This window comes from Plutella xylostella, chromosome 22 (genome assembly GCF_932276165.1).
Source record: "Plutella xylostella chromosome 22, ilPluXylo3.1, whole genome shotgun sequence".
Taxonomy (NCBI): Eukaryota; Metazoa; Arthropoda; class Insecta; order Lepidoptera; family Plutellidae; genus Plutella; species Plutella xylostella.
Genome location: NC_064002.1, coordinates 8,360,280 through 8,383,635, shown reverse-complemented (window position 1 = coordinate 8,383,635; position 23,356 = coordinate 8,360,280). Strand labels below are relative to the sequence as shown.

The window sequence follows — 23,356 nt, the reverse complement described above, 5'->3', positions numbered from 1 at the left end:
TACTTAAGCTTTGTTAGAAATTTACCTTACAATCATTGCTGAATTTTATAAATATGAAAACAAGACATTTTATCTGGCAATAATGAGATTCAAAGTTAATATACCGACATAAAAACCTAGCTGATTGTAAGTAGATAGATTTTTTTAAATAAAAAACATTGAATACTTTCGTTAACTTTAACAATGAAAGTAAAGGTGTCAAAATAATAATCTAAATAGTAGTAGGTAAGTATTACAGGGTATAGAACCAGTAACTAAAATACCGCAAACAAGAGATGCTAAATAAATATTTTGATTCAGAGAAGACAACAAGATGAATCAGTAACGTTGCTCCATTACATTGCAAAGAGATAAACAGAACATTAAAGTCTGCGATGGTGCTCCAGATTTACCTCCGAGCTATGTCACGTAGTTATCTCGGAGTTTAAACATGAGAAGAGAAATTAATGTTAATATAAAACCTGAGTGTCGTCAACACTGATGATGCAGACTAGCTCAACAAGCTGAAAGATATTGTCAAATTTAGGGATTCTATGCTCAAAATTATATATGAACGTTGTCAAAAAAAAATCAAAAATTTACACTATAGGCGTCGCCTGATAACTATTTTTTCAGCGACAAAATGTTTTTATTACTATAACTTGATTTTGTTCCTTCAGAATCGACATAAATACCTAGCCAAACATGCCCTATGACAGGTAGACGGAAAGCTCACTGATAAAATTTTCCCTGTGTAAATGATTTCCCACATGAATCATTAGTCAGCTGTGGTCATAGGACACCGCTACTAGACAGCACAGGGCACAAAGACTGCGTGCATTGTGCAACCGATACGCAGCGAGTCACCGCATCTGTCGGGAGATAGCCTGGGCCCTAGATTTTCGCCCGACAAATCATGAAAGCTACAATCCTTCAACACAATATTTCACTGACTTTTCGAGAAATGTCGTGCGCCAGGGAATGTCGAGTGAGCGAAAATAACCCACGGGCCTAGTCGCGCGCCTGCGCACATTACTATCAGATCTAGATCTTCGTCACTTTCATTGTCCAACGAGTTATGGGAGGCTTAGTCATAAATTTCGAATACCAGGTCTACCCACAAATCTTATGGTTTCGTATGTTAAATATTTATTTATGAGCAGAATGTACGATTAATCTTAGCTAACAAGATTACAAATGTATAAGTTTCAATCACACTCGATTATTCCACGCTCCAATTACAGTTGTTCTATCCATCTGAAAACGAAGCATTATTGTAACAAAAAAACGTTAGTTTCATATTTAACTTATGACGGCATTTCTTGCAACCTACCACCACTTTAACCCTAAAAACTTAATTTAAAGGGGTAGAAAGTATCCACAATATGGTCTGATTCTTTACTCCGAAATGGTCTGGACCTTGAACTACACATAGAGTATATTATAAGTACACAGTTTTACGTAATTGGTGTATCATTATCAAACTACCGTGTTTGCCGCGCAACTGAGGGGCAACTCTTACTTGACTAAATGTACCATGCTTCTGCGGGCTGCTGAGCTAACCACGACTCTATCTTGTAGCATTAAACTTAGTGAATGTATGAAGGCACTTCTAAACTTTTCATTTCGTGAAGTAAGGGTAGCCCCCCGGCTAGCATCTCGCCCCTTCGTCACTTCGTCATATAAAAGTGCGCGCGCCGATTCCTCGACATCAGTTTGTGTGCAGACGTTCAAACGAAGTCAAGTTATAGCAAAATGATCGCCAAAGTAAGTGCTCCCCGTGAAGTGACCAAGGATTAAACGCGAATCCTTCAGGATTGTATTTTCGTAGCTCGGGCGTTTTGAGAGTTTGAAATTGTAGATAATAAGGGATTAAATGGCTAATTTAATGGGTTTATAATGAAATGTCGTTTTTAAACATAATTATTTATGTGTAACTACATAGTTGATTATTAATAACAATACCCACATTATTCAGATCTGTACTTTTTTTAAATGACATATACAATATTTTTCATATATATCATTTCAATATATTGCACAATTCTTACCAATATTTTAAAAATATATATACTTAATACATCATATATATTCTTGCAATTACAGCATTTTAGTCAAACAACTTTAACATAGGGCTTGTACAAAAAACTGCGACAGTTTTGAAAGTTTTTCAGGGAAAAATTTCGATTACTGTCGCAGCTTTTTGCGATGCTACGTCTCATCGCAGTTTTGTGTTCAAGCCCATAGTCCTGGAAGTTTTCCTTTCTTCCTGCTTACTTTATACTTTGATTCCAAAACATCTTCACACCAACCACCCCCAATCCATCCTTCAATAAAGCCAGCTCATAAACTCCCAACCCCAACTCTCTTCTCTACCCTAACCCAAGTTTCCTCTCCAGGCCGCAGTGATCCTGTCCGTGGTGGCGCTAGCGTCGGCGGGGCTCGTGCAGCTCGGCCACGGCTACGAGGGCTACGAACACGCGCTCCAGTTCGCGCCCGCCGCGCACGCGCACTACCCCTCGCACGACGAACACGTCGACTATCATGTGAGAACTGTTGCGTCTCTTTTTAACTTATGAGGGTTCCATAGGATGTCTCTCTTCAGCTTATGAGGGTTTTATAGGGGCTGATTGACACTTGGGCGAAGAACTTCAGTTCGCGCCCGCCGCGCACGCGCACTACCCGTCGCACGACGAAGACGTCGACTATCATGTGAGAACTATTGCTGTCTCTTTTCAGCTTATGGGGGTTTTACAGGAGTCGGAGCAGTTTATTATAGGTGCAGATTGACGCTTGGGCGAAGAACTACAGTTCGCACCCGCCGCGCACGCGCACTACCCCTCGCACCACGAACACGTTGACTATCATGTGAGAACTGTTGCTGTCTCTTTCCCTCTTATGAGTTTATTATACGAGCAGGAGCAACTCGACGCTTGGGCGAAGAACTCCAGTTCGCGCCCGCCGTGGACACGCACTACGTGCACGAAGAACACGTCGACTATCATGTGAGAACTATAGCTGTCTCTTTCCAGCTAATGAGGGTTTTACAGGAGCCGGTCAATGCATGGGTGAAAAACTTCGTCTGTCCTTTTTTAGCTTATTCTTCTACCGTGTTGGTGAAAATAGTAGAGCAGAACTTGGGTGACCACCAAGAAAGGATTAGCCAGTCAGATTGTCGACATTCGTCCCAAGAACAAAAGTTTCTTATAATGCCAATTTGTATCACCTCCTACTGGCATCACGTTCACTAATGGGACACCCTGTATAATGCTTAATAACTATAAAAATACCTATATCATTCGTAATATTCTTATTTGTCATAAGCTTATTATCTGACTGTTAAATCTTGGTCTGTAATAAATTAACTACTGTGTGTACCTAAGAGCAAACCAAAAGAGGGCAGTTAACAAGTTGTTAAATAACGCTTTAGTCATACATTTTCTTTAATTATCTAGAGTAACGTAAAACATGAAATGCTTTTAATTTTTGCTAACTGTATTGACTTTGTCTCTATGACTACAGCCCATAAAAATTTGCAGAAGTAAACAAACATTAATGACCTGCATCTTTCAAAGGCAAACAAAAGCTTAACCTTGCACTAATAAGCATGGAGGTGACGCGTCACGCAACCGCCACATATCGAGAGCATTTCAACTGACAAACAAACATTACAGTTACAACACTCAACTAACTCGCAATCACACCATTACAGTCACACATGTGGTCAAAGTCAAACAGAGAAACCCCCAAAATGAGCAAACACTCACGCAACAAACAAAAACTGCATTTAATTAGCTAACTTCGTTTTGCGCAGTTAACAACGTTTCCCATTATAAACAGACAATATTATCTCACCGGTGGTGTAACAAAAGATACTCTTGTTTTCCCTAGGCCTATGTTATTCGTGTTGTGTCGTAACGCATCGTAACTAGCTAATTGATAGCTTGCATAAACAGGCGGCTCGAAAAGTCGATACTACAATATCGAATGAGTTTCCTGGATTCGATGACTATCAGCGGTCCCAGCAGTGCACCTGCCGCCATTGCGTCATGGAGCCTCAGTAAATGGGTCACCACAACACTAAACACCAACAAATTATTTCACTTCCGTCCAAAGGCTTGAGAATGTAACGATGCAAATCAGTAGCCGCTTTGCGAGCGAATATCCTCAAAGTATTTATTGCCTCGGAAAATTGGGTCAGTAGTGTATAAACTTCCTATTAGATTTAACAGTTACTTGGACTCTGATTACCTATATTTTTTGTTTGTTGTTTATGTTCTTCGCGATAATGTTAGATAACTCTCGGGGTTGATAAATATACTGTATTTTAGTTACTAAACATTGTCATCGATAAATCATCGATAGAAGGCAGCTTGCACAACATTCTCGATAATTACCTGAGCGCAGTCGGCACCAGAGATATAATTCGAGAATAATTCACGGCTATCCTTTATGGCGTTGCGACTATTGTCATAAACTAGCGCCGTAGGTAATGATTTGATGTAGCTTTGTGACGTAACCCAGCTTTGGCATGGCGTTGTCCCGGTCGTGACTGCGCGCCGATAAGCGCTGTTCCCAGGGGCTTGCGACACTCGCGACTACAAATCACGCGGCCCCCGGGACATAATGACTGTCATGGCGCTCGGCACCGGGAAACCGACCGTTGTTTGCATAAAGCCGCGTGCTCTCACGCTCGTTTTAATGGCAGATGTGGATTCGTAGGCGACCCAAATACCGCCGGTTGCGTTAAGCAGCTCACGACTTGACAATTATTATGAATTTGAAACATGGTCGCCGATATCATAAAGTGGACGTTAAGCTGCGACTGTCTCTTAAACTTTCTACAAGTGCTTTTGTGCCTATTACCTAATGGATGCATTTGTTTACGTCATAGCAACCAACTAAAGCATATTTTCTCTTACAGGCTCACCCTAAATACGACTACTCCTACTCAGTGTCAGACCCGCACACCGGAGACCACAAGACCCAGCACGAGGCTCGCGACGGAGACGTGGTGAAGGGAGAGTACTCGCTGCTGCAGCCTGATGGCTCCTTCCGCAAGGTCACCTACACCGCGGATGACCACAACGGGTAAGATTATTACCTATTAACAAAATAGTTTAAGATCAATACTTTCATAGGATTCATCATCTATATGCACTTATTAGAATAAGAAAAGGCCAACTTTTGACGATCTTGGGCTATCATTTTTTGACGTCTTGTCAGGCCCTCCCTGTAACAGCGCCTGTCCTCGTTTATACGGTCCCATTATCATTCCCGATAGCTCTTTTGGACCTTACATCAATACTACATGGTTATTTCACCTTAAGCATGGATCTAGTTAGCTACGTATCATCCACCTCTGAAGTTCGTTCAGGCCAAAATGTATTAAGAACTTTAGTAACGTTTTTATTAATTTGTAAACTTATTGTTTCAGTTTCAACGCAGTGGTGCACAACACCGCGCCTCACCACGAGTTCCACTAAGCCCCAGTATTCGGCCGCTACCTGCGCCAGCTCTCTACATGTGATATTATAGCTTATTAACTCTTTATTTAGATAGTCTTTAGTCGAGTGACTTCGTTTGTATGGAAATAAGACTGCGGCGAAAATAAACTTGTTAAAAAAATATTTTTTTGATTTTTATTTGTGTGATATACTTGTCTTAAACCTGTGCTAGACTAGACCATGTCGTCTTCCAGGGAATGTCAAAACATATCTATCCTCTGCCTTTCTCATCCAACTCATTCAACCTGCAATGAAAATCGTATCACAAGTAAAATAACATTAAATTTATTTCATTTGCCATCATCATGAGCAGTTACAAAAAATACACACTCAAGTACCGATCATAACATAGGAGTTTTCACAGAAATAACACTTAAGTAACTAAAAGAGATGGCGTGTACAAATGCGTAAATCACATCTCGTACATCTTGTCTTACATTACACTTAAATGAGGTTTAAATTCCACATTATGAATAGCTTTTCAACTGAGTGAGAAAAATCTACCAACGCACTACACGCCCTGCCGTGTGATTCTATAAAGCTAATTGACAAAACTCGACTTTGAATCCGGAGTGAGTTTTCAAATTGGCATTCTCTATCATCTTTCAATGATTTCAGCGAAATCTACACAACAAGATAAATTGTACTAGTTATTTTAAGTTGCACTCATCTAGGAGGCAAAAAAGTGTGAAATTTATACCGGGTTTGCTATGAACGTTAAAGTGCACATCGAAGGATAGTGACGACAATCGTCATCCTGAATATTTATGTTTATCAGGGAATTTCAAGTTTAAGTTCAAGCTATAGAGTCTGTAGGCCGGCCATGTATGCCGAAGGATCGAAGACCACTGAGATAAAAACGCGTTCTCACGAACGCCCTTAGACCCGCTACCACTGGAGCGACGACCATAGACAGGTAATGGCTGATGCTGATGATGACGTGGATAGAGTGTGTAGGGGATTCTTGGAAGATGGTTATAACATATATTTGTCCAGTAGTGGAAAATTATGGGCTAATGACACAGGAAGTTTTTAAGGGAATTTTTAAGTTATGAAAGATTTTATTGTTTATCTGATAATTTGAAATGGCTTTGGACAGTTCACTGGTACAATTTAAACTTGTATAATAAAATGTATTTACTTAAATCTATCAGGTGCACAAAAGGAGCTTCCCCGAGTAGCGTATCAACTATATTTTGTATGCTTCAGTATTTTGTATCTCGTATAGTCAGCGACTAACCGTATTCTGATTGGGTAATGATTTCGCCACGATGATACAACCATATAGGTTTCATCGTGGCGAAAATTCTATTATTTGTCACTGTCACGCTAAGAAAAAGATAATTAAATGTTTTATTAAGTAAATTGGAAGTTCCAATGACAGAAGTTCACAATATTACCATTGGGCTTAAAACACAGTTCGAATAAATATCGTAAAACGTTCCTTAAATGCTAGATTCATAATGTCAAGATGTTGAACCTAGACCTACACGAATTCACAGGTTCCCAGCGAAACCTTTAAATGCAAAGAGTTAATCGTTCTGCTGTGAACTTTGAATATGTCACAGTGAATCTAGCCGAACTACAGCCTTTAGTGACAAGTTCCACTATTAGAGATATGTATCTCCTTAGCACCTATGTATATGTTTATTTATTTTACATAGTTGAAAATGATAATAAATATCGAATACTAGTGCAAATATTCCATTTTAGTAAAGTTTATAATTGTTTGGAACCATTACTGAATATGTTTTTTCCCTAAGAAGGCTGTACATTTATGTACATTTGTGATTAACATTTATTCGATAGATACAAAGTAGCTCAATTAAATATATTATGTAGATATTGTTTAGCTCATTTATCTTTAACCTGAGATCAAACGGTTTTACTGGCAGCGGTAACCGATATGAGTTGTTGATCGTAGGTACGCCTTTGCAAATCTGATCAGCAATGCTTCATATTTGCACAGCAGCCGATATATTATTTTACGGAGCCTCACTAAGTACTTACACGAAGCAAGAGAATCACTTTGTTTTCCGAAAGACATTAGCAGCTTTCGACCCTAAACGGGTTTTTCTTATAAGTAAATCAGTGGAATACTTAATATTGTTTTCATAAAAAATACTTAGGTAAGTATTTTTTTTTATACAAGCTGATGATGACCCATGATTACAGACTTAACGATTTATGGTCTAACTTAAATAATATTGAGCAGGTATATATCTTATAGGTATTTTTATATTTAACCGTCACTAAGTTCGCGAGGAAAAGAATAAGAAAAATTACAAACAAAAGAAAAAATGTAACTTTATAATGTACAATAAAGTGTTTATAAATAAATAAATAAATAAAAATTATAAAAAGCGCCTGTAGTTACAGCATATTTACTCAACTTTGTTGATTATAGACAGAGTTGTGTGAATCAGGCGCTATTCAAATGACCATATCACGCAAGGGTTCGAAGGGGGAAATTATTATGTATTTGCATTAAAAAAAATACTTTTGTTAGTGGGAGGCTGCAGCCTCTTATGTCGTGTTTTACTGAGGTTGTATTTAAGCAGGTATTTAAAGATTTTTTGTATTTATAGTATAGTATCTATCCGTGTTGTTAAATCGAAAATGTGTTGAAACAACAAACATTCTTAATGACTGTAAAGTGTATTATTTTAGATCCTTTTATTTTCCATCAAACAAAATTTTAGTTTTGGTATTTTGTAGACGTATTTTGAATTCGCCATGGCGGGATGTAGACACAATTGCTAACTGTTACATGACAATGCCAATAGCAGACAGTCCATTGCAAAAGCTTGACTAACTAATGTACAAGACATTCAGAGTTTTCAAAATTGTATGCACGTCAACTGCATATTACCTTGGTACACTGAAAGACTGAGCATATGACCTAGGTAGTCAAAAATTACCTAAATTCTAATACTAATTCCTAAGTGTGGACATGTTACACTCGGTTAACCTAGTATTATTGTTATCCATTACTGTTCAATGCGTTTTAAAACTACTACAGATACAGCCGGCAAACTTACAGCACCTTTTTTGAGGGAATAATTAAGTAGCCTCTAATAAATGTTGTATGGGGTATACATAGTGGCTGTTATGCGTGATATTTCACTATTTGATTTATCAATAGGACATGTTTTGGTTACGTTACAATTTTATTTTTTGCACATTAAAAAGAAAGTGTAAATAGTTTAGTTGTGCGTCAACCTATAATTATCTATTTGCGGCAAGCAGTGAGACTTCTGGAAGTTTTTTTTCTCAGCACATACGAGTCCTCAGTCGCCACCGCCCTGACCGCGTCCACCTACGTCGCGGTGGATTACACGCTTTTGTCACACACGTGTCTCGAATGCGCAAACGTCACCACCAACACTCAGCCTGTGCTAAATAACCATCAACATCCTAATTGTCCTTTTCTTTTCTTATCCTCAATGACAAGATGGTTTGTCTCGGTATTACAGCACCACGCGCCGAATATTTTAAAACAGACTCATGTTAAACAAAGCCGCTTTTAAAAGAGAGTCACAGTCTGAAAATATCAGTCGTCTGCTACAGATCATCCGTAAAGATGATTCGCATAGTAAGTACTGTCTGTTGTCTAATAAAACATGTTAATTAACTAACTTTGTGATCAGTAACGTGAACAAAATTATCTATTGGTTTTCTTTAGGTAACAAGAAGCCACTTACGTGTCATTTTTGGTTGCAGTGTAACCTGATGGTTCTAGCGACTGCACTAACTGCAGTACTGGGGTCTCCAGTGCATACATCTTCTGTATACTTGCAAAGAGGACCCCCGCCGGTAGAATATGTGAGTTACGAAGTTCCCGTGGCGGCGGCTGGTGGATACAACATTGGGCCAACGTTGTACGCCAACTACCAACCTCCATGCGTGGCTCCTTGCGTCGTGGAGGGTGCGGCGGCTCCCCAACCAGCTGGTAAAGCGAAGACTGCGGAAGCCAAGGCTGCTGAACCCAACATGGTCATATTACCAGGTCAGACTGTAAGTATATTTGAAGCAACTGAGAACTACGTTATAGATCTTGAATTGAATGACATGAACCATTTTCGTTAAATTAATGTTTCTCTACATTTTGTAGGTATCGAGTCCTTACGATTACGCGTACGTGATATACAACGAGGCTGCAGGGCCGCAGCAGCAGATACCCGCAGAGGGCATCGTGAGCGCCCAGTTCGAGTACAGACCGTACTACGGACAAGAGATTTTGTACACCACTGATGTTGTCAATGGGTAAATATTTATGTCTATACAATATTATATTTTTCAGTACCAGTATAATACCCTCACGAACTTTGAAAAAGTTCCACAAACCATTGCCGTCCCATATGTCACTGGAACTTTTTTATTACTAGTGAGTATATAATACAATGTCAACAAATTTAATTTAATAACTTTATACGTTTCTTTGTCTCAGGTACAATACATATTTCCGCAACTACGTTCCGCAAGTGCAAAGTGGTGTTGGAGTAAAGGCACAGAGAGGTCACGGAGGATATTATGTAGGCCAGCATGGCTACACTATAGCCCACAGCAGTGGTGTTTCTAGTACTACCCTGCCCCCGACAACAGTATCTACAGAAAAACCAGAACCAGAGAAAGAAGAACCAAAAAAAGAAGTAGAAAACTTGAAAACATTGGAAGAGATGGAAGTGAAGGAAGACAAAGAACCTGAGTTATTAGAAGACAGCGCAGAAATGTCAACCGAAGAAATGCCAGGAGCTGAAGATGACCTCAAATATATATTGACATTTGAGGATTTAATCAAATGCACTCAAAACAACGATGGTAGTAACCCACATAACCATAAAGGTCATAATCATAACCACAATAAGCCCAGTGCTGAAGAAGATAAAAAACCTGAGCACAGCGGACATGAATCGTCTCCTGAAAGCCCTAAAGAAAACAAAGATAACTCAGAAGGTGCCCCTGCATCCGGTGAAAATACATCAGAAATGGAAGAGCCTAAAACAGTATCAGAAAATCCCACTAAAGAAATTTCATCATCAAAACACCACAAAAAGTCTCCAGTAACTTACATTATTCTCCCACAAATTGCAGCATCTAAGCCATGTTGAATACATAATATATTCTAGTCTACATATAGTTGATTTGAATGAAGTTTTTTTAAGTAAATATAAGCTGTGTCTAAATTATTACTTAAAATCCAAATACCTACTTAAGTTATTTATTGTAACCTCTATGTAGCATGTATAAAACAATATTTTCAAAACCTCTAGGAACTTAAAAATATATAATTACAGAATGTATGATTTAGAAAAACCTTACACACATGATTTTGTATTATTTTTATTTTCCTCACCTTTTACAGTTCAATCGTTGATGAAAATTTTACTTACACGGTTAGCATCACGCACAATGCAAAACTTACAATTTCAAGAAGAGTGTTATGAAAAAAAACCCGCTCACGCTAGATACAGCTCTACTCTAACAATAAATTGACTTACAGGTGTACGTACAATAATTGTAAAGTTACGTTGTGTGACACCATTCAAAAGTTCCATTGGTCTATCCCAAGTACTTCATTTGGTTTATCAAAGTAACTGAACGAAAAAAGTATATTTAAAAAGGCAGGTATGCAAATGTATAACAAGTGAGATAAAAAATATAATATTACATACTAGGTACCTACATAATATTTATGACCCAAATAAAATAATGTGTTGGACTTTAAATGATCCTGACCTAGTTTCGTTATCCGTAGGAATGTAGGTTTATATTCTCTTGTACCTTGGTACCTAAAACAAGAGCTTATATTTTATTAATGGAACTCCTTTCACTATACTTTCTAAACCACCCTCGCAACTTTGAATTATGAAGAAATATTTGATACGCAACTGGTTGAAATAATTGTATAGACGTGGGTGTTTGGGATATTAAATATTAGTACCTAAGTATTTAATCTAATAACAGTTGATATGATTTATTCCATAATATGTAAGAGCCGTGATGGTTTTATGTAGGATAGCAGCCCTCTACCTGACATTGAAAAAATTATGGATATGGATTATTACAGTAGGTTACCAATTACTTAGCTAGTTGTATATATCTCTATAATGGTATACGATTTCATTGACCAACACTATTTCTCTACAATATAACAAACTTATTGCAACCATTCATAAATTAAGAAAAGTACTTACTTGCTGTAATGATTTATGTAATTGTATACATCTGCCCGACTACTCTACTAATCTCACCAAAAGTATTTGACCAAAAAGGCTATCTTGAAATCTTTGCTACAAACAGTTACGCATAATTTATGTTTGTAATTAATTTTATGTAAAACATTTGGTTGGGTTTACAACAGTGAACCAAAAAAATACTGCAACAGCTTCATTGCGACTTTTGTAAATGGACTAGCTACTAAAAAAACTATTTCAATCATAGTTATTTCCAAGGACCGTAGTACTGTGATCTTAGCCTTCCACATCCAGCCACTACATCTATGAACGAAGCAATCCACTCTATTTTAAATTATTCAAATTAAGTCACGACCTAAATCCTTGATTTATCTTAATAACAATAAGTACGTTAATACACAATTGGTTCCGCCCATGTCCGGCGCTACGACACGCAAAATAGCCATAAGCGGACATACTACAGTTTACTCTATAGTTTATCGACAAGTTCACATTAGAACCGCCTCGACCTTGATCGTGTCAAAGTTACAAGTCAAGGCGCGGACGCATTTCTCTGCCCCACTGCGCACGGCACTGCCCATGCACTATAAAACCATTATAGCAGGACCATTGACATTAATCAACTATTGATTACTAAACGCAACAGTCAAAATGTTCAGCAAAGTAAGTGCTCTACATTTTAATACCATATTATAAATTTATTAACTTTTATATACTTTAAGTTACGGGACAAAAATCAATATTCATCATAATCATACATGATCCACTGCTGGACAAAGGCCTCTCCCAAGGAGCGCCACAACACTCGGTCCTCGGCCGTCCTCAACTCCTCATCCAGCCACTACCGGCTACCCGCCTAAGGTCGTCGGTCCAGCGGCCAGTAGGGCGTCTCACGCTGCCTTTGCCTGTTCGTGGTCAACAAATCAATAATGAGCTGGAAATCACCCTTTCAGATCCTGTCAATGTGCGCTGTAGTGGCGGCGGCCAGCGCTGGCTACTACGATGGCCACGGTGCCGTGTCTTCTCAGAGCATCGTCCGCCACGACGAGGCTCCGGTCCACTACGCGCCTGCGCACTACGCGGCGCCGGCTCACTACGCCGCCCCTGTCCACTACGCCGCCCCCATTGAGCACTATGCCGCCCCCATCGAGCACTACGCCGCCCCCGCTCACTACGCCGCCCCTGATGTCCACTACGAGGGTCATGATGAACACGTAAGCACTTCATTGTTGACAGTTTCAAATATTTATCGTCAGCATCCGACGATGGATATCTACGGCAATTTTTGAGTGTGCCGCTACATCCTGCACCAGCCATTACGATACGTTTACTATACTACCTGTATAGTAAACGTATCCTACATTCCCAAATATGCTTAAGTATCTCAACTATTGTCACATATTGATCTTAAATGACCAACCTGGAATGCCTGGAATTTTCGCATATTTAAATATAGGTCAACTCATCTGTCTTTTGTTTCCCAGGCTCACCCCGCCTACTCGTTCGAGTACTCGGTGGCCGACCCCCACACGGGCGACCACAAGTCCCAGCACGAGACCCGGGACGGAGACAAGGTGCACGGCTACTACTCGCTGGTGCAGCCCGACGGCTCCGTGCGCAAGGTCGAGTACACTGCTGACGACCACAATGGGTAAGGAGAAATTATGGACACCCTAGTTTTTGCGGCTAGGGGTGCCACTTAATTTTGAGTTGAAGTTTTTATAGAATACAATAAGTAACATTCTCTGTAAATTGGCACCCCGTTCAGGAGTTAGGGTTCAGAAAATATGGAAAGGATTGCAATGCCTTGTAATTGTAATCTACACACTTAAGTTTTAAACAGATTAAGATTTATATTTTCAAGGCTTTCACTGTTTTAAAATCTAATTTAGAAACTCATTTCGCAGTTTCAGTATCTGGATGATGATAATCTAAAATAATATCCGACTAATATGCCATATTTAGTACGTGTATCAAAATAAATTTTCTGACTGATAATAATCTAAAATTAATTTCCTTTGTTTCAGTTTCAACGCGGTGGTGCACAACTCCGCCCCTTCAGTCCATGCCGCCGCCTACGACCACCACTACTGAACCAAATGAAGTTTCAGTTACTACACTCCTGATTGAATGATCTATGCGCTCGAAAATATTTATACCTCTTTGTAAATAGTTTTTATGTGTGTGATGAATAGTCATGTGACCCATGTGTGAACTGTAAATAAAGTGTGATTGAGACTTAAAATTTATGAACATCTTTTTTTGTTGGGTCGTTTCAATCGATAAATGAAAATATGAAAATTAATTAATATTTGCTCCAACCTGTCCTACAAGTCAGAAATACAAAACGTCATTTAGGGTGCTTACATAGAGAGACTGGGTTTCCTGTATCTACCCGTACCGGTAACCTGCTGTTTAGCTTTCTGCGAGTGCGCTAGAGCATTACCCGGTTTCGAATCTCTCAGTGAGCGCTACCGGTACAAGTAGATACAGGGAACCCGATTCTTTATGTAAGCACCCTAATTCGATAAAAGATTATAGGGATATAGTGAGTAGTGACGAAGACAGAAATATGTGTGTTAGTCACACCATATTTATATTTTCAGATTTTCTTTCATATTAATCTAAGTATAGTTGTGGAATTTTAATTGCCCTAATTAGAAAAAGAAACAAAGGTGGTTAATTATGTGCTTCTGCTTGACAGGGTGGTATCAATTACTCCCTCAACATCTAATTGCTAATTTCGAATACATACAATGAAAAGTCTTTGTATATAATATAACATTTACTATATTCACAACATTATTTAAATTACTTACAACTTTCGGTCTAGGTATAAAATAAGCTATTAGTTAACTCTTTCTTACAACTATGCAAATATTTCATAAAACGGTGAAGATTTATGACCTGTGAAATAATTAATCGGTAAGTTATTTCTGATTTAAAAGAATTCTCGAAACCACTATTGTATTACTTATTTGTTACTGTGTAAATGGCGTAGTAACAATCCGTGTAACGCGGGCATAGATAATTCTTCTTTTATGCATATCATGCAGCTACGGTGAAAGAAAACATATATAGATATATCAAAGGTAGAATATTTCTTTCAAAATATTATTCAAATCTATTATATACCTACATATAATAAATTCAATGTATTTTCCCTAATGCTTTAGTGCTCTAATGAGGCAATGTAGGAGCAATTAAATACTTGGTACAAAAATGACCGGTTTAATTAGTTTTACGTCAATAAACGTTTTAACTGTACAGGATATGATGTTTTTATTCCAGTGATAAAACAAGGCACGCGATTAAATTCAAATATCATTACATCAAGCTCGCCCACTGGTACTAGAACTGAAATAGAATGTAGCCGATATGCATATTTATATGGTAACATATTTTTACATTGTATATACTTTTTCTCCTGAAACCATCTGATGTAGATAAGAGTAAATAAAAATTATCGATTTCATGATATATATGCAATTTCATAATCTATTCTTAATCAATATTTCATGTAATAAATTTCGGTGTCTCAATCACACCGTGGTAAGCGCCCCACTTGTGTTTTTAACATTTTTACAAAATTTCTTCATATAAAAAGCCACGGTCAATGCCCCAACAAATCAATCAGTGACATACATTGTTTACTACAACACCAATATGTTTAGAAAAGTAAGAAGTCAATTTATTTATGAATTTATAGAAATGAAACATATGTCCTAAAATTTCTTTAATACACTCACAAGTAATGAAAAATTCCTCAATTGACGTTCGTTGTGATTGAAATTTTGTCATTGCTTGTGAGTGCATTTTTCGTAATTTCCTTTATTTTCCTTTTTGACCAAAATTTATTCCTAAATTCCAGATCATAGCAGTATTTGCACTGGCAGCCGCTGCCAAGGCTGGCTTCCACCAGGGGCATGACCACGGTCACACAGTTTCAACACACAGTATCGTCGCCCACCCTTCTCACTACGGTGGATACAATTCTCACTACGGTGGACACAACTCTCCCTACGGTGGACACGATTTTGACTACGGTGGACAAAACTCTCCCTACAGCGGACACAATTCTGACTACGGTGGACAAAATTCTGATTACGGTGGACACAATTCTGACTACGGTGGCCACGATTCTCACCACGGTGGACAGGGTCACGGACTGGCCTTCTCAACCCAGAGTTTCATGCTGCATAACACGTGGCCGCACTACTCTGAGCCGTCTCACTACTCTGCACCTTCTCACGACTACGGTGGGGAGTCTCACTTCGGTGGCTCACATAACTTTGGTGGCTCGTCTAACTTCGGTAGTTCACCTAACTTTGGTGGCGCACCTAGCTACGGTGGCGCATCCAACTTCGGTGGCGCATCTAACTTCGGTGGATCTTCTAACTTCGGTGGTGCATCTAACTTCGGTGGCTCATCTAACTTCGGTGGCTCTTCTAACTTCGGTGGTGCATCTAACTTCGGTGGCTCTTCTAACTTCGGTGGTGCATCTCACTACGGCGGCGAATCTCACCATTCTGCACCATCTCACTACGGTGGTGAATCTCACTACTCTGCGCCATCACACCACAGTGGCCATTATGATGCACATGCTGGACACGTAAGATATACTTCATATTTCTAAAAATCATCAGTTTCAAAAAACTATCGTTTCAATATACTATAAAATTATTTGAACCTAGTAAATTATAGGAGAGAGTCTCAATCAAAATATTGTGGCAGTTGACCGATATTTAACCACCCCATCCCTCAATATATCTCTCCCAAACACTTTCTCTTACCCTTTTATCTCCGAATTGCAGGGTCACGCCAAATACGACTACTCATACCACGTGCAAGACCCGCACTCGGGTGACCAGAAGTCGCAGCACGAGACGCGGGATGGTGACTCGGTGCGCGGCTTCTACTCGCTGGTGGAACCTGACGGGTCCACGCGCAGGGTGGAGTATACTGCTGATGCTCAACATGGGTAAGATGCTTTGCCTCGTTAGATTTATAATATACAAACGTATATTGTTGATCTAAGTTTGTGTCTCCTTATGCTTTTGTTCGTTTGGCTAACGCGAGAGCAACAGGCCAGTATAAGGCAAGACAAAAAAGTCAAGAACGGCTATCATCAAAGACAGTATTCTCGTAAAAATAACTTGTGGCTTAACCTAGGTATAAATCTATGGGTATAACAATGATCAAGCAGGTTAATGACCTAAGTGAGGACAACTGAAACTAATTCACTCTGTTACTTTATTTTTCAGTTTTCAGGCTGTCGTGCACCGGTCGGAGCCTTCCCACCATCCCTCCTCCGTCCATCACCACCACCATTACTGAACAAAATATTGTGAATCTGTAAATAATAAAAAAGCACTGTAAATATTTATACCATAAAAATTGTTTCATTTTGTTACTCTCTCGGACTTAGGTATAAATATAGAACGTGTATAAGCGATGCTTCCGAAAAAAATGTCACCGCATTATCTACGGCTCAAACTGGAAAACTGACGGTAGTCCCCTGGGAAAGTTGTTCAAATAGTCCAGAATATTATGTGGTTAAAATTTTCGAGAGCATGTAATATACAGCTAGTTTGTTCATATAATGAAGTTAGTGACCTGATTCCTAAATGCCTTAAAGAAATGTGGACATTTTACTGCCCAACAATTATCAATTACGAGGCAATTATAAACGGTAGGCAAGTACCTACCAAGCCGATGAGTGTGAACCATGTTGAAATGGGTAAAATATCAGTAGGTATATAGGTTGTTTGTTTATGTTATAACTAATCGTGACGAGCTTCTCAATCCATCAAACACTGGTAACTCGCGAATTAAATGTCACTTTGCGTTGCAAGACAATAGGCATTTTAGGTACAGTACAGTACAGTAAACGTAAATTTGTAATATACCTGACACGATAAGAGACTCTACCATCTAACAATATATAAAATTCTGAAGATACATTAACTTTACATTATTTGAATAACAAGTTCGGAGGAAATGTATTGTTTTTAATAAATAAATATAGACAGAACTTACATTTTCAAACAACGCGTAAATGTCTTTTGTATGTGACATATTTTAATTCAATGAACAAGGGCGCATGGCCCTTATAAAATAAAATATCTTCATCTGTATCCAATTTTTATAGATTTTATGTTGTATATCACCAATAGTACCAATGTTATCGGGTACAATACATCTAAATTAATATTTACTTAATTTTAAACAAACAAACAAAAGCTGGAATATCTTAATATTCCTACTAATATTATAGAGACGAAAGTTTCTATGTTTGTTACTTCTTCACGTCCAAACGGCGAAACCGATTTTAATGAAATTTAGTATAGAGTTAGCTGACACCCTGAATTAACACATAGGCTACTTTTTATTGCGGAATTCCTACGAAAAAACTTTTTGAGCCGAAGCGAAGAACAGCTAGTTGTAAATAATAAATGTAAGTACAATCAGAACATTAACGATGCTGACAAAATATTGATCTATGAACTTACAATTTAAAACGGATTAGTGACATGAGGACCGACGAATGGCAGTTGTAGCGCTCCTTAGGAGATGTATGCCTACGTGCAGCAGGGGACAATTACCGGCTGATGATGATGATGATTGCAGGATACTACGTAAGTAACCGGTGTATGGTAAGGTATTATGGTAAGAATTTATACCACATTTAAAGTACGATTATATATTATCTGAACAGATTTATATTTGCATTTAATAAATCATATGTAAAATATTAATATGTTTATTTTTATTTGGGACACATCCGGTTAATGTAGAAAACACTAGCTCATCTCATTTCCGATTTAGTGACCATATTACAACCAATTTTATTAATAACCAGAAGAAACACTAATAAAACCGGTTAATAGCATAGATATGTATGAATGAAAGTTATAGCAAAATACATTTCTTATAGATGGATAAGTACTCGTATAATGAAAATATTATCCTGCTCTGATTACCTGATATATACCTGAATACCTGTATTTGAATATAAAATAATAAAAGCTGAAAGTTAAACTACTTAACTAATTTTATTTATAATTATATATATCTCTCTCTTCTAACCTTTGATTGTTGTCTATTGTATCTTTCTTTTTATTATCGTGTAGATGACAAACACAAGAGCTAGACTAGGATTTGTCACCGCTATGAAATAATTGACCAGACAGACTGTCTCTCTGGCCAGAACAGTGTCAGTCGCTGACTGCCATGAGAGCGCCGCAACAGGTAGGTAATGCGTCACTCGAAGACGCTTCTTACAAGCATCCTTTTGTATTATAGCCTTTACAATATTGATAAAGTACAAGGTTTAATTAGGCGTGATCACATCAATTTTTATTAATTCGGAGCGCTTTCTTAATAATTACAGCATATACATTGTATTAATCCATAGGGCACACAAACAATCACGAAACTACACTTTAAAACTAGTGCAAAAATAAAATCATAATAGCAATAATCAATGTTGCCCATGAGAAAACTAATGCGGTTCTAACAATGGCATTTTTCATTGTCAAACCAACACCCGTCGCATGAATGACATTAATTTTGTTTTCTGAAAAAATATGCGTTATCAAGAGTCACATTGACCTAGTATAACGAGGCGTAGCGTAGTTAAGTAATGGCAATTTAGTGAGCAGTGGGAGAGCGTAGAGACAATGCTCACTTGTGACCTTGCCTACCCGCCGAGCGACGCGGGACGCACTCGCCCCACCGAGCTGCGGACTCGCATCTACATATCTATAAAACCCACCGGCGGTTATCAAATCCATGTCAGTCACGCACTATCCTATCCAAAAAAATGTTCACTAAAGTAAGTCAGAATTCAAATTTGATAAAGTGAAAAAAATATTATCTCGGCGTGTATAGAGAACACTGTGTATTAAATAGTTTGGCTACTAAAATCCGGTCAAAGCAAAATTTCAAATTCCAATATTCCCAAGTGTCTCAAAGTGTGTAAAATATCAACCATCCAATCTAGAATTCTAAATGAGTATTTTTTATTTAGATCCTTGCAGTGAGCGCTGCTCTGGCGGTGGCCCAGGCCGGCCTCCTCAGCCACGGGGGCCACGGCGGGTACTCAGTATCATCCCAGCACAGCGTGGTGCATCACGACAACCACTACGGCTCCCTGGGGCACTACGCCGCCCCCGCCGTCCACGCCGCCCCCATCGTCCACGCCGCCCCCTACGTGCATGCCGCCCCCATCGCCCACGTCGCTCCCATCGAACACCACGCTCAGGACTACTACGTAAGTTTATAAAAAAATATCTATATAAGGAACGAGGGTGTGCAAAGGTCCGTAGGCAGTTAGTGAATGACCTATCTCAGTAATCTGACTAGGCAGTCTTATCACCCCGGTCACACAGCCTATTCTAGCTCTACTGTTAGACACCTAAAGCGTTTGAAAAAGTTTGGCTAACAAGATGAAAACTAATGGGGAAAATTATAGTTATAACGATTATAAATAAATATTATAAATTAAAAAGATGTTAACTATAGAGTTTTCCAATTATCCCAGATAACTATCCTGAAAGAAAAGCCAAGGAATTAAAGCTCATTATTAAGCTCATTATTTGCATCTCTCTGAAACTCCAACTGTAGTATCCCTAATCTCAATACTAATAAACACAATTCCTTACAGTCTCACCCTAAATACAAGTACTCTTACTCCGTGGAGGACCCCCACACCGGCGACCACAAGTCCCAGCACGAGAGCCGCGACGGAGACGTGGTGAAGGGAGAGTACTCGCTGCTGCAGCCTGATGGCTCCTTCCGTAAGGTGGAATACACCGCCGATGACCACAACGGGTAAGCAATACTGTTCAGTGACAGTGGCTTGAAAGGAGCCAGTAAGTTATGGCCAAAACAGGAAGAATTTCCGCGCTACGTACTAGCTTACGAATAGAAATTCCGACTATGTCAATAAGATGAAGCATTTTTTGGCGATAAATAAATTTTAGGTAGTATTACAACTAAATTAAACTAAATTCTTAGCATGCTTGATTGCTTCCGCTCACATGTCAGTTAATCTGATGGTGTAACAAGCTCATTACGGAACATCATCTCCGCCCACAGAAGCTGTTCAAACAGGACCTGATACTCTTTAAAGTTGACACGCAGTAATAGACGAGTGCAACTTTCGACAAATTACATAAAACGTACATATTTACATTGGATTACCTTAGTCGTCAAAACTTGCTATAAAGACGTAACACATAGTGATGTTATAATATGTTAAATGACATGGTTGTCGAACCGGTAACAATTAACCGGTAACTGTTCCGGTGGCTGTTGACCTCTGCAGCCACAAACAGGTGCTAGGCCTGTTCTGAAACCTGTTTTGATGGCATGAAATATTGTTCCGACTCGTGTTTAATGGACATGGCTCCTAGGAGCTTGTTAGGAAAACAAAACCAACAAGCTTTCTTTCCGTTAGCTTCGATATTTTCTTAAAGCTTTTCCCGTAGGACTTCCGAATCAATTTGACACAATATATTCATTTTTATACTAATTCATATTCTGTATAACTGTAAAACTTCACGTAAATCCGTTTTTCCTACAACTATCTCTCATCATGCTCTCAAACTTTCGCATTTTATTACCAAAATTCCTGTATACATCTTCCTTCTTCCTATTAACTTTATTCTATTTTAATGGGGGGTGAAGCTCCTGTACGTGGCTCTCTCGTGTGGAACCTTTGTACATATCCCCATAATTTCCGCTCAGCCATCCGTGCATATTGGAGCAGCAAGTCTGAATTTTTGTAAAAGCTGGGGTCCTAACTTTATTATTACTAACTTTTTCTCTCGTTTCAGTTTCAACGCGGTGGTGCACAACTCCGGGCCCAGCCACCACGTGTACCAGTCCCAGCACCACCACTACTGAACCCTAACTTATTGCTAGACTTACGTCAACATGTACCTTCATACTGTGATCCTCATTTTTTTATTTAATATAGTCATTAAAATTTAGTATAATAATTCATACAATGTGTGTTGTTTTATTCAAACCGAAGTAAACGAAGAATCGGATATCGGCAAACATATAAAAAAATACATATGGAAAAATTGAGAACATTCTTCTTTTTTTCGAAATCGGTTAAAATGTTGAGCGTTCATAGACGAGGCACTTAACCTACTCACTTCGCTTCTAGTTAACATATTGAACTAGTTCTAGTAGTAAATTGAATTTGTCTTGATACAAAGTAAACCAATAGTTCATAATTTTATCAGTTCATGAGATTAATGCCGAGTTGCAGAAAGGGACTTTAAGCTAATGTCGACATTAAATATATGTCTGTCTCTTTCTGTCCGTATACTGTCAAAGCAAGGCAACAATACATTTAATTCCGACATTAACTTAAAGATCCTTTCTGCAACTCAGTGTAAGTAAGTTACACATTTTATTGCACAGAATTAAATTATAAATCATTATAAACGAATAATAAGTAAGTACTTTAAAAGCAGTAGTAAGTAATAATGTAGCGATTAAAAATATGTCTATGATGCAGATTCCAAACCTCACTAACTTAAAACGAAAACAGTAAAAAAAATCATAGTTATATTATTTTATTTTTTCTAACAGTAAACAATAGGGGCCGTTGAGGAACATAAAAGTTTAACGACTAACTGCCAGTTTCTATAACTCTATCTATCTATAACTGGTAGTTACTTTCATACGATTTTGACAGATGGTTACTTTTGATTATGTCAAAATCGTATGAAAATAACTACCAGTTATGGATAGATAGAGATAAAGAAACTGGCAGTAAGATAGTCGTAAATACTGATTAAGTCATGAGGAACTTAATCAGGGCGATCCATATTTGTTCCATGTGCGTAGGTTTGGCCAGCCTCAGAATTCCATCTTTTTGCAAGTTAGTACAATTGTACTTGAGCTGGACTAGCGCTTGTCACCGTGGTGACAATATTTGGCACAGCTGATTACGTGACTCTGGCATGCTCCGTACAACAGTCCATTGCTGCTTATCTGGAGTTGTCAGTGTAAGTATGAGAGTTTCCCAGTATAATCTCCACTTCATACTTTTTTGAGAACATTAGACATAGTGAGAGGCAGTAGCAGAGGTATGTAGAACAGAAAACTTTAAAAAAACTAGTTGATTTATACAGTATCAATATAGTATAAAGTAGTCATAGCTCCTAGTGCATAGGACGCACTGAAACAGAGATAGTGCTAATAACTATTGAGACTATTTTATTTGAGCCTTCACAAGTCTGGTTAAAGGTGTGTGTGTGTGGGTTAAAGTCATGTAAAAATACTTAAATAAGCTAATAATTAGCTTCACACTACTGTGAACTTTTATCACACACATAACTTCTATCAGAAGGGCTAGTACGGGGAGCATTTAAGACGTGATAAAAGTTTTGCATCGCCGTCACTCAAATCGCAAAGCCTCAAGAGTGAGCGCGACGGAGAACTTTTGTCACGTCTTATTAGCGCCCTGTGCTACATGACCAAGACGTCGTCTACGTCATTTATATTTGTCATAATAAATACTACCCACCTATAGTAGTTTGCAATAGAATCCAACAATCATGTAAACAAACCAAATTGTCACGATTACTCCGTAATCACATACATTTTCGATCAATTTATGAACATAGTCTGATTTCAACGAACGCACCA

General features: G+C 38.4%; 5 protein-coding genes across 5 annotated transcripts in view; all 5 read left to right on the top strand.

Moving 5' to 3' along the window:
* The first annotated feature begins 1,640 nt into the window (after window positions 1–1,640).
* On the top strand, window positions 1,641–5,609 carry LOC125488450 (cuticle protein 19-like). Its single transcript, XM_048628950.1, has 4 exons — window positions 1,641–1,746; window positions 2,379–2,525; window positions 4,904–5,070; window positions 5,417–5,609. The coding sequence occupies exons 1-4, from the start codon at window positions 1,735–1,737 to the stop codon at window positions 5,463–5,465; spliced, it is 375 nt and encodes a 124-aa protein (XP_048484907.1). The 5' UTR covers window positions 1,641–1,734; the 3' UTR covers window positions 5,466–5,609.
* A 3,322-nt stretch (window positions 5,610–8,931) lies between these two features.
* Window positions 8,932–10,807, top strand: LOC105388422. Its single transcript, XM_011559322.3, has 4 exons — window positions 8,932–9,081; window positions 9,210–9,503; window positions 9,601–9,752; window positions 9,937–10,807. Exons 1-4 carry the CDS (start codon window positions 9,070–9,072, stop codon window positions 10,595–10,597), a joined length of 1,119 nt encoding a protein of 372 aa, XP_011557624.3. The 5' UTR covers window positions 8,932–9,069; the 3' UTR covers window positions 10,598–10,807.
* Window positions 10,808–12,284: 1,477 nt separating this feature from the next.
* Window positions 12,285–13,932, top strand: LOC105393601 (cuticle protein 7). The gene is made up of 4 exons (XM_048628945.1): window positions 12,285–12,346; window positions 12,637–12,897; window positions 13,168–13,334; window positions 13,711–13,932. The coding sequence occupies exons 1-4, from the start codon at window positions 12,335–12,337 to the stop codon at window positions 13,775–13,777; spliced, it is 507 nt and encodes a 168-aa protein (XP_048484902.1). The 5' UTR covers window positions 12,285–12,334; the 3' UTR covers window positions 13,778–13,932.
* Window positions 13,933–15,249: 1,317 nt separating this feature from the next.
* Window positions 15,250–17,020, top strand: LOC125488451 (adult-specific cuticular protein ACP-22-like). The gene is made up of 4 exons (XM_048629114.1): window positions 15,250–15,361; window positions 15,555–16,295; window positions 16,498–16,664; window positions 16,948–17,020. The coding sequence occupies exons 1-4, from the start codon at window positions 15,350–15,352 to the stop codon at window positions 17,018–17,020; spliced, it is 993 nt and encodes a 330-aa protein (XP_048485071.1). The 5' UTR covers window positions 15,250–15,349.
* Window positions 17,021–19,434: 2,414 nt separating this feature from the next.
* Window positions 19,435–23,356, top strand: part of LOC105388420 — a 34,778-nt gene continuing 30,856 nt past the window's right edge. The window contains exons 1-4 of the mRNA XM_048629113.1: window positions 19,435–19,520; window positions 19,716–19,958; window positions 20,352–20,518; window positions 21,526–21,565. Of these exons, the coding sequence (XP_048485070.1) occupies window positions 19,509–19,520; window positions 19,716–19,958; window positions 20,352–20,518; window positions 21,526–21,565 (462 nt within the window). The 5' untranslated portion in view covers window positions 19,435–19,508. The remainder of the gene's footprint in view (window positions 19,521–19,715; window positions 19,959–20,351; window positions 20,519–21,525; window positions 21,566–23,356) is intronic.

Excerpts from the sequence above, each read along its gene's own strand:
- LOC125488451 (XM_048629114.1), top strand. Across the intron at positions 16,296-16,497 it reads ATGATGCACATGCTGGACAC|GGTCACGCCAAATACGACTA; the intron begins GTAAGATATACT and ends TCCGAATTGCAG. Across the intron at positions 16,665-16,947 it reads ACTGCTGATGCTCAACATGG|TTTTCAGGCTGTCGTGCACC; the intron begins GTAAGATGCTTT and ends TTTATTTTTCAG.
- LOC105393601 (XM_048628945.1), top strand. Across the intron at positions 12,898-13,167 it reads ACGAGGGTCATGATGAACAC|GCTCACCCCGCCTACTCGTT; the intron begins GTAAGCACTTCA and ends TTTGTTTCCCAG. Across the intron at positions 13,335-13,710 it reads ACTGCTGACGACCACAATGG|TTTCAACGCGGTGGTGCACA; the intron begins GTAAGGAGAAAT and ends CCTTTGTTTCAG.
- LOC125488450 (XM_048628950.1), top strand. Across the intron at positions 2,526-4,903 it reads ACGAACACGTCGACTATCAT|GCTCACCCTAAATACGACTA; the intron begins GTGAGAACTGTT and ends TTTCTCTTACAG. Across the intron at positions 5,071-5,416 it reads ACCGCGGATGACCACAACGG|TTTCAACGCAGTGGTGCACA; the intron begins GTAAGATTATTA and ends TTATTGTTTCAG.
- LOC105388422 (XM_011559322.3), top strand. Across the intron at positions 9,504-9,600 it reads TCATATTACCAGGTCAGACT|GTATCGAGTCCTTACGATTA; the intron begins GTAAGTATATTT and ends TACATTTTGTAG. Across the intron at positions 9,753-9,936 it reads ACCACTGATGTTGTCAATGG|GTACAATACATATTTCCGCA; the intron begins GTAAATATTTAT and ends TCTTTGTCTCAG.